The sequence below is a fragment of the Scylla paramamosain genome, chromosome 35 (assembly GCF_035594125.1).
Source record: "Scylla paramamosain isolate STU-SP2022 chromosome 35, ASM3559412v1, whole genome shotgun sequence".
Lineage (NCBI taxonomy): Eukaryota > Metazoa > Arthropoda > Malacostraca > Decapoda > Portunidae > Scylla > Scylla paramamosain.
The window spans coordinates 1021602-1032500 of NC_087185.1; the positions used below are offsets into that span (position 1 = coordinate 1021602).

Consider the following 10899-nt stretch of genomic DNA (forward strand, 5'->3'; position numbering starts at 1 on the left):
ACAGGTGGGCGGCCTTTCTGAGAGTGTTCAAAACAAACACTTGGCTGGGGAGCCTGCAAATCCATTTCAAGAACTGCTAATCAATTTATTCCTAAATGTAGGACAAATGTTTACAAAAAGTCATGTAACCAATACTGTAACTTGTCAGCCTAGCTTGGTACTCTGTGTTTTGTAATGAGGTGTTCCTTTCCTGGTGCACATTCCCTTACATGACCTCAGTCAGATCTGTCTCTGCTGCAACTCGTCATTAATGTTTTCCACATTCATAGCTATGACTGAAAGATAACACAGGATTCAAAGGTCTCAAAGCAAGCATTCTGAATTCACAATCTATATAGCACAATGAAATGGAGAGTGGGACTTAGGGTGATTACACACACACACACACACACACACACACACACACACACACACACACACACACACACACACACACACACACACACACACACACACACAACACACACACACACACACACACACACACACACACACACACACACACACACACACACACACACACACAAAGAGAGGCACACTCACAGCGTGGTTGGACTGCCGCCACCTGCCAATGGCACGCTGGTCGTCAGGGTTCATGGCCACGTCCTTGGCGTTCTGCACCATGGGCGTCACAGCTGCCGGCGGGAGAGAAGTCATGACCTAACTCACCTCTAAGGAGGGGACAGATTCACTCTATGTTGACTGTTAGGCAAAAAGAAGCTATCATGACCTGACAAGGAACACCATCAGTGAGAGGAAGACCAGTACCTCTCTCCCCCTCTCACTCTGTAGGCAAGACACGTATTCACTCACCCACTTGCACCTGGTCTGAGGCAGCGTTGACCTTGGCTACAAAGCTTGGGTCCTCAGAGTTGTCAGCCTCCTGCTTGGCCACCATCAATACACGGTTGGCCAGGCGGGCAATGGCGCTGGTGTTGTCCACCATGGCCTGTGGCTCATGGTTCTGTATGGACGCCTCACAGGCAGCCGTGTGCTTCTTGATCAGGTCCTCTGTTAGGGTAGGGGGCAGCGGTCAAATCAGGGACACAACAGTCAGATCAGGGATACAACAGTCAGATCAGGGATACAACAGTCAGATCAGGGATACAACAGTCAGATTAGGAAAGGGAGCTTCCTTATGCCTCATTACCTGAAGCCTTTATGAATGCTGCCGAGTCGGTCGCCTCGTCAGCCAGGTCCCTCACTTTCTGGATGCTCTCAGCGTACTGGCGGCGCAGGTTCTCAAAGTGCTCGTCGGCTGCCTTGTTGGTCGGGTACGTCATGCGGATGCGGCCGGCGGCAACCAGCTGAGGCGTGAGGCTCTCCACCTGCAGGTCACATACACACACACATTCACACAGCAGTCAACACTTATCTGGTGCCTCATTCTGCAGTGCCATCTCATCAACAAGCAACAATCACCCCTGTAATCCAGCAGAGAACATGCCACAACACTACCTGTCCAGCAGATGCCAGCAGAGCCTCAGTCAGCTTCTTGTTACTGCCGGAGCTTCCCGCAGCAACCATGAGTGCCGTCTTGGCAGCGCGGTTGCTGAAGTTGGCGAGGTTGTTTGCCTTGTTCTCAAAGGTCTGCTCCCTGCCTGGTGTGCCTGCAGACATAGTGCAATGCAGGAATTAACATCTAACTTTCTTCCAATAACATTCTATTTTTATTTTGGAGCAGTCAATGAAGAATAATGGCTTAAAATAAATTTTTTTCACATATGAAGATCATTTTTCAATTTTCTGTAAGCAAACCCAAGACAAAGCCTTGACCCAGCAGGTCCGTGCTCACCCTCGGGCGCCAGTGCTGCATCGGTAAACTGCTTGAGGGGTGTGGTGATGTCCACAAAGTCCTCCACAACTCTGTCCACCACAGCCGTCTGGATCTTGTCCTTCAGCTCCTTCAGTTTAGAGGACAGTGCCCTGAAAATTCAGACTCACAGTTTACCGAACATACCAGACTATTCTAAACAGATGTCATGTTACTTGACAATTTACTTGATATTTCTCTGAATGGCATCCAGCGAGCCTTGTCAAGCCCCACCTGGCTACCGCCTGTGCCTGGGGTGTCTCTCCCTGGCCACGGCGGCACATCTCAGACAGCTGCTGGGAGAGGCTGTCCACCTCCTCACACAGTGCAAGGATGCCAGACTTTGCTGGGCCGGTCAGCCCCGACGCAACCTGTGGGAAGTCACCAGTGAGTGGCAACAGACGAGTGACAACTTCATCAATAAGACATCACTGGTGATATGTGAAGCTTGCAAACTGTGTGCATAACTTTCCTGTAATACCAAAGAGGCACACACCTAGACACGTCAGTGTGCAGACCATGTCAGCCTCAGCCTACCTTCTTGCCCTCCTCCACGATGAGGCCGATGGCCTGCTGGCCCAGGCCCTTGTCATCCATGGAGGGGTTGTTAAGCCAGCGTTGCGCCTGCTCCAGCCGTCCTGCCACCGTGTGTGCTGGCTGCTGCACGCCGCTGCGCTCCACGTTGTTCACTGCGCGAGAGATGGCGCCGCTCAGTTCGTTCAGCTTCTCCCCAATGCTGCGGGACAGGCTCTGGCCCTGCAGGGAAGCAATGCTGTATTGAGGGGCAGTGCACCAGTGGACAGTGAGCCTCACAGGCCACACAGTGCTCCACAGAGTAGACTAGCAGTGTAAGGCACAGTGAACAGTAAAATTCAGGTAGAACAACCAAACTCCCGTTACCTGAGGTGTGGCTCCCTTGCCGTCCTGCCTCAGCTCACACAAGGCATCGGTCATGGAGGAGATGTCTCCCGAGAGTTTCCTGATGACATCGCGGTCCGTTGGCAGTGACCTGTCAGCCACCCTGTCCGCCTGGGCCAGGATCTGCCGCAGGGACTTCTCCCCAATGCCTCCCCGCAGTGCTGTGGGGTCCTGCAGACAGTTGTCCCTTAGTGATCACTGGATACAAGCAATCAAATTAAACACAATGTGCAGAATTCAAGGCAAGCAAGCCAGAAGGAAAGTTCCTCTGGATCAGAGTGCAGCCACTGCCCACCTGCAGCCAGTCGTGGGCAGCCTGCGCCTTGCCGTCGATGGCGTTGAGGGCTTTCTTCATGACAGTCAGGTTGTCAGCATCCCACTCCTCCTCATCGTAGGTGGTGAGCTGCAGCACTCGGATGATCTCGTTGATCTCGTCCGTCATCCTCCCTGCAAAGACATGTGAGCACTGAGCCTGCTGCCCTGCACTGTACCACACACTGCCCGGTGAACACTGGTGTGCACCACTCATGATTTGTCCATTCAGGCACCACACACACACCAAGTGTCCTCAAAATGGCAAAACACACTGCTGCACTGGTCACTACTTGACCTGAGCATCATGTACACACACACACACAAGAAAGTTGAGAGTGCAGAGGACTGTGGAACGTTACAAGAAGACCTGAACAAGATATCAGAGTGGAGTTATAGATGGGAAATGGAATTTAATTTAAAGAAGTGTAAATTAATAGAATTTGGAAAAAAGTACAAGAAGAGTAAAAGGAAATTATGTGTTGAATGGTGTAAGGTTGAGTGGAGCAGAAGAGGAAAAGGATCTCGGTGTTACAGTGACTGGGAACCTGACCCCGGAGAGACACATTAGCAAAATTACAGGAGAAACCTATAACTTGTTGAGAAGAATAAGGCAGGCCTTTGCATATATGGATGAAGAGATGGTCAGGAAGATGATCGTGTCACTGATAAGACCTAGACTAGAATATACAGCAGTAGTGTGGTCGCCATACAAGAAAAAGGATATAAAGAAGTTGGAAAGAGTTCAGAGAGCAGCTACGAAGATGGTACCAAGTATCAGGGACTTGTCATATGAAGAAAGACTGGAAAGGATACATCTACCAACATTGGAAAAGAGGAGAGAAAGGGGAGACTTGACTGCAATATATAAAGCATATGAGGGAGTAGAGGAGGTGGACCGAAGTGACTTAATAGTCTGGGATACACAGGACACTAGAGGATATGGAAAGAGGTTGAAGAGGAGTGCTTGTAAAAGAGATGTCAAAAAGTATAGTTTCCCATATAGAAGTATTGATGTATGGAACAGTCTGGATGAGATAGTAAATGCAGAAAGTATACATCGATTCAAGGCTAAGTTGGATATTAAAAGATATGGAGATGGGACAGCACGAGCATACCTCTTTTCCCATAAAGCACAACTAGGTAAATACAACTAGGCAACTAGGTAAATACACACACAGTACTGTGAGCCAGGGTCACAGACAAGTGAGCCGTGCATACCTGTGAGGTAGTTCCTGTTCTCGGCGGCCTCGGCGATGCCTTTGCCTCCCTGGTGGAAGATCTGGATGAATATCTTCATGGAACAGATAAGGATGGGAGAGAGCGTCTTGACTCCCTCCAGGCAGCGCATCAGGATCTCCCGGTGCACCTGGTGCGTCAGCTCCTGCTGCCGTGCATCCACATCCCGCGACACCTGTGTGTGTGGAGGGGGAGTGGGTCACACACCTGTGGCAGGCCACCCCACACCACAACACCTGTGCTGGCAAGCCTTTACACATGCAGGATATCATATGGAAAGATTTCCTAAATTTTTGTTTTCCCAAAAATGTGTTGTGTAATGCAGTAACAATGAAGTAAGAGAGTTAGCAAAGCTGTTGTGGCAACAACATGAATGTTGGTATGACTTGTGTTACCAAAATATGAAGCAAAGTACTAAAAATTTATAGTTTCAACACATCCTGACACACAAATAGAATAGGCATGTTATGAGGAAGCCACTTATAAGCACTGCACAACAGCAAGTGAAATGCTCCAGCGAGTGGCTCACCCGAGTCAAGCAGGGAGACAAGTCCTTGACGAACTGCACCAGGTCCTCCATGGTCTCGATGACCTCGGCCACTGCCAGGTAGTCCAGGACCTTCTTGCACTCCCGGATGATCTTCCTCACCTCGGACTCGTCAAAGCACAGCAGCAGCGCCGAGGTGCCCTGCAGGATGCCTCGTGCCCCCTCTATCAGCTTCTTCCTGCAACACAGGCCGCAACACTCACACTCACAGCACACACAAACACTTCACCCATAATTACCAACAAAAACACGATGAAAACTGATCCCTATTGGTGATGAGATAATTTAGTGTTAAGTGTTCATATCATTACAATCAAAAGAAATCTATAAATTGATTGACTGTGATCCAGGATAATAAATGTGTCAGATGTAAGCATCACCAGTGTCTACATGGCAGGAATTACATGGACAGCTAATAATAAACATCCATAGAATATTGCATTACCATTACATGACTACAATTAAAAACAAGCTTTGTCTGTCAGCAATCCTTATACCTGTCAATCCATCCATCAATCTATTTATTGTCTGTGTGTACACCTTTATCTATCTACCTCTTAAATCAGTCTCATATTCCTGTAGTCTCTCTCTCTCTCTCTCTCTCTCTCTCTCTCTCTCTCTCTCTCTCTCTCTCTCTCTCTCTCTCTCTCTCTCTCTCTCTCTCCAGCAGTGTTGCCACCCCAGACCTTGCTGGCTGGGAGTAAGGGTCGGCCTTGAGCAGGGACGATGCCTCCTCCAGCAGCTTTGAAGCGCTCTCCACCCGATGCAGGGCTGCTGGCATGTCCTGCTTCAGGATGGGGTCATCGCTGCTGTTGATGGTCTCCCGGCCCACCTGGGGGATGCAGGCAGTGGTCAGAGGGAGGACACACGGGGACATAGGAAGGACACAAACTGAAGTGAAGAAATGGTAAAATGTAACAGTTGAGAGTGTGGGGATGGTGTTAGAGAGTTTGAATGGATGGATCAGGAGGAGAACAGGAGTGCATAGACATGTCAGAGGAAGAACAGGAGCAAAGAACTGTGGTAAAATGACATGCAATGGTTGAGTATGGGGATGATGTTGAAGGAGAGAGGGAGTTTGTACAAACAGATCAGGGCAGGATACAGGGACACAAGGGGACAAGAACTGGGGTGAACTGTAATGGCTGAGTGTGAGGATGGTGGTAACAGAGACAGGGAATTTGTATAGCCAGAAGATGAGGGGGAGGCAGACACAGGGAGACAAGAACTGGAGTAAAATGAAATGAGTGAGAGGATGGTGTTAATAAAGACAGAATATGTATGGACAGGTGCTCCACTGCCAACCAAGATCTTTTAATGTAAGATGGATTCTAGCCAAGGGTAACAAAAACACAGCAAGAAAAGAGAGAGAAAAAAAGGCCTAATGAAGATCCATAAAAAGAATATCTAAAATTACAAGTGTCTTTAAATATTGTGTCACAAGCAGGAGGAAATACAGAATCAGGCAGAGAGTTCCAGAGTGAACCAGTGAGAGTAATGAAAGACTGGGAATACTGGTTAACTCTTGGATTAGGAAGGTGGTTGGCAGGGCATGGGAAGGGAAGGCAGGGAGGCAGAAACAGGCTAAGGTGCTGAGTGTAACAAGGTGGTGTTTGTGTAGACAGGGGATATAAATAGACAGGGATTCCTTAAGCCACATAAATGGAAAGTTAGACTGGGAAGGAAAGATATGGAATTGTGTCAGGCATTATAATTACACAATATACACAAGTCAATAGTATTTATTTTATTCATTTTTTGCTATGAAAAAAATATACAAAACTGTACCTCTGTACCTTACATTTTCTTCATGATCATAACCACAACAACTATCACTGCAACTACTACTGCTACTAATGCTACACCTAATCTAACAAATTATCTTCATGACCACTACCACCACCACCACTACTACTACTACTGCTACAACCACTACAGCACCTAAGCACACCACCACCACACTCTACGACCAACGACCTACACCCAGCAGGCCGAGTTGGCAGGCTGGGTGACGGATAACGAGACAGCAGCTATTTATACCCGCAAGGTGCCCGCCTCACCCACCCAGCTGAGAGACACGGGCAGGGAGGAGAAAGGGAGAGAACATAGGTGGGCTGAGAGGAGGAGGGAGAGGCAGAGAGGAACAAAGGTGGAGCAGATGGGAGCTGAGGGGTACAGAGGGAGCAGAGAGGGGAGCGGAGGTGAGACAGAGGGGAGCAGAGAGGAGTAGAGGGAGGCAACGGTCTGGGTACCGCCTGCCTTCTCCTCCTCCTTTCCCTCTCACACCCATGACATCCCCTCCTCCTCCACCTCCTGCAGATGAACACCACTCCTACGCGATGTCCTTCCCCTTTCATAGCTGTAATACTTTTCCTCCTCCTCCTCCTCCTGCACATACATACATACTACTCCAACCCACTGTTCTCCTTTCATTTCTCACTTTTCCTCCTCCTTCATCTCCCTTCTCCCCTCAGCCTCCCGCAGCATTGCTCTACTCCTCCCCTCACATAGCACTGTCTTCACTGAACCACCAACCCAGTCCACTGAATTACATAACATATATATATATAATTAGATAAAGGAAAAGGTCGCTCTCTCTCTCCCTCTCTCTCTCTCTCTCTCTCTCTCTCTCTCTCTCTCCCAGCTGATGATAGTGTGACGTGTCGTAATTTCCGCTGTTTTCTCTCCAGAGTGAAATGTTTACGACAACCGCACTGGAGGCGAGGCGGGGCGGGGCGGGGAGGCAGGGAGAGGCAGGGGAGGAAGGCTTCACCCGGTAACTCACTTTACACCCTGTCGATCGAGTGGCCTCCTCTCCTTCCTTCCTTGTTTCATTCCTCCCGCACCCCAGGGGGTGCCCCGCTCCCGTGACTCCCTCAATCTGTGTGTGTGTTGCAGTCAGTTTGTCCCTCCCTCCCCTGTCTGTTCAGTGTTCAGTCTGGTGCACATGAGTGTCAGCCCCGGCACGGCCATCTCAGGCTTCCTGCACATCAATAAGAGCAGCAGCCGTCTGTCCGCCTCACGAGGAAGTGACTCAATTCTCTTGACGCAGGCAGGCCGGCAGCGCGGGGCGGCTTGTACATCACTGCCCCGGCCTGTGGCGGCAGCCTCCAGGGGGCCAACAAAGGCCACCCGGCGCCCTGTGACAGTGCCGCCTTCCCTGTGAGAGTGAAGGTGTCAGGGTCCGCCACCCACGGTCCCTTCACGCGAGCAGCGGGGCGCCGGGCCTTGATAAGGCAAGATAGAAGCGCCCCACCTCGCTGCGTGGATGCCTCGCCAGGGAATGTCCACGTGGCTGTCCCTCCCCCTCCCCTCCTCCCCAATGTCTGGCGGGCTCTGTCCTGCCGCCGCCACCGCTGCTGCTGCTGCTGCTGCTGCTGTCGCCGCCGCTCGCCACGCCCCCTTCCTGCCAGCGCGCCTAGCCGTCAATACCGCGCCGGGCCAGTGTGGGCACCGCGGCTTCCTTCACGCCGCAGAGGAAGGTGAGAGCAGCGGAGGGTGGCGGCGGTCTCACCCGGCTTGTGGCTCCACGCCCCGGCTCCCGCGGCCTGCGGGACGGCGGGCAGGCTTGGCGCCCCGCCCTCAGACAACAATGACGGGGCAGACGCCGCCGCTTCCCCCACCAGCTTCTCGGGAAGATTCCCTCGCCTGCCTCCCTCAGGGCCAGATCCTGGCAGGGGGCAGGCAGTGCCGTGCCGGGCAAGTCAGCAACACGCCGCGGCGCCGCTCCTGCTGCCGGGCCAGGGCTTGAGGGCGTGGAGGCGTGAGGGCGTGAGGGGCGCACCTCGCTGCCATAACGACCCGCGCCCTCGCCGTGCTGCCTGACAGCAGGGCGGCGAGCACCGCGGCAGCATCAGCAGCAGCAGCAGCACGCCTATATTTATCCCGCCGCTGTCACGCCGCGCTTTGGTTTTACTGAGGCAGGCAGCCAATGAGGTGAGGCGCCTGTCAGGCCAAGTGCAGTGGCCGTCTGCTCTGTCCGTCTGTCTCTTTATCAAATCCCCATCCCCCGAACTGTACGTGTGTGTGTGTGTGTGTGTGTGTGTGTGTGTGTGTGTGTGTGTGTGTGTGTGTGTGTGTGTGTGTGTGTGTGTGTGTGTGTGCCTGGTGCGGCGGGTGGTTCCGGTGGTCGCGTCGCCGCGTCAGGTGAGGCAGGTCAGGGTCACCTCAGAACTGCACGCCCGCAGCTCCTGCGGTGGTGCTGATCTGCTTAGTGTCTGTCTGTCTGTCCCTCCATCGCCTGGATGAATATGCAGGAATACGTGTCTGTCTGTCTGTCCCTCCATTGCCTGGATGAATATGCAGGAGTACGTGTCTGTCTGTCTGTCTGTCTGTCTGTCTGTCTGTCTATCTGTCTGTCCCTCCATCGCCTGGATGAGTGTGCAGGAATACGTGTCTGTCTGTCTGTCTGTCTGTCTGTCCCCCTGTCAGTGTCCCCGCGCTGCCCATCCTTACGTCGTCGCTAAAACTCTCACACGTAACAAACAAATTTTACTTTCTGTAATGAAACAACACAGTGATGAAGGTAAGGGCAAAACAACAACCCCAGTCCACGGCGTGGTGGTGTGCTGCAGGACAGTCCCCGCAGCACGTGTGTGAGCGGCGCGTGACGCGCGGCGCCGTGACTCACCTTGACCAGGTTGACGACAGCCTTGGACACTGCCATGACAGGCTTCTCCAGGTCGGGCATCGCGTTGCCATCCTCGGCCTCCTCGTGCAGGATCACCAGCCGCGACACCTGCGGGAATCAACACACCTTTACTACTCTCTCTCTCTCTCTCTCCCTCTCTCTCACAAACACACACACAAAAAAAAAAAAAAAAAAAAATTGTGTATGATTGAAACAACCTTATAAAACTTATAAAACAAGATCAGCACAATGAAGGAATCAACTGTGAAATTAAACAGCATTAATCATAACCTAACAACACAACACAGCTTATGTACAACAGCGCACTCTTTCCCTCCTGAACACCCAAACATTTTAATCATTATTGCTATTTTTTTTTCAGCCGCGGCACATCATTGCAAAGACCGAAACAGCAGCACACCGCATCAACAGCAGCAGCAGCAGCAGGAATAACAACAAACAGCAGCAGCAGCAGCAGCAGCAATAACAATAACTACCACCCTCACTCAGCCACGACAAGAACGACACAGTAACACACGACCAACGACCACACTAAGTCACACGGAAACACGCAAACTTCCACCACCACCACCACCACCACCACCACCACTCAGAAGAAGGCAATAGAATCCGTAGTTCACTCTCGCTCCCACGGAATTAATAAGCGCGCGGGAATGGCGGCGCGCGACCCTCGTATTGCGCGGAATTAGCGAATAATTTGCATCCCCGTGGCCGCGTCGCCTGTACCACCACCACCACTACTACCACCAACACCACCACCAATACCAACACCACTGCTGTCCTGTGTTTGTTGGGTATTCCAGTGTATCTTTAAATATTTTCTGGAAGGTCATGAGAGAGAGAGAGAGAGAGAGAGAGAGAGAGAGAGAGAGAGAGAGAGAGAGAGAGAGAGAGAGAGAGAGAGAGAGAGAGAGAGAAAGAGAGAGAGAGGGAAGAGTGAGAGCGCTGCCAGGCATTCTCTCCACCCTGTATTTTATCTGTCGCAAACTCCCTTCACGTGAAAATGTTTTAAAATTGAACATTCGCAAACAGAATGAGAGAGAGAGAGAGAGAGAGAGAGAGAGAGAGAGAGAGAGAGAGAGAGAGAGAGAGAGAGAGAGAGAGAGAGAGAGAGTCCAATAAAGCAAGAAATATTAATAAACTTTCCACACACGCCACAGGAACCAAACACACGGTAGTAATGACCAGCGCTCTTTAGAATGTACACTACATGGGTGAGTGGCGAGGCAGGAACGAGAGAGGCCGAGGCGAGGGAATGAGGAAGGGAGGGACTGAAGGTAAAGAAAGTAAAGGAAGGAAAAGTGATGACCTGGGAAAGGGAAATAACGAGGAGAAAGCAGAGAAGAGTAACAATAAGGAAAACTGATGATCTAGGGAAGGAAAATGAAGGAAAGAGAGTAAGAGAAGGAAAATTAATCG

At 51.2% G+C, this 10899-nt stretch overlaps 1 protein-coding gene across 14 annotated transcripts in view; it reads right to left on the minus strand.

Annotated features, from left to right (window-relative positions):
• Positions 1-10899, minus strand: part of LOC135090487 (vinculin-like) — a 57212-nt gene that overhangs the window by 15966 nt on the left and 30347 nt on the right. For all 14 annotated transcript variants that reach the window (XM_063987264.1, XM_063987263.1, XM_063987262.1 and 11 more), the window contains exons 2-14: positions 9460-9567; positions 5516-5661; positions 4812-5007; positions 4265-4457; positions 3027-3178; positions 2714-2902; positions 2351-2569; positions 2048-2184; positions 1796-1926; positions 1459-1610; positions 1151-1328; positions 814-1011; positions 544-635 (exon numbers count right to left, since the gene is read on the minus strand). In XM_063987264.1, the coding sequence (XP_063843334.1) occupies positions 544-635; positions 814-1011; positions 1151-1328; positions 1459-1610; positions 1796-1926; positions 2048-2184; positions 2351-2569; positions 2714-2902; positions 3027-3178; positions 4265-4457; positions 4812-5007; positions 5516-5661; positions 9460-9567 (2091 nt within the window). The remainder of the gene's footprint in view (positions 1-543; positions 636-813; positions 1012-1150; positions 1329-1458; positions 1611-1795; positions 1927-2047; positions 2185-2350; positions 2570-2713; positions 2903-3026; positions 3179-4264; positions 4458-4811; positions 5008-5515; positions 5662-9459; positions 9568-10899) is intronic.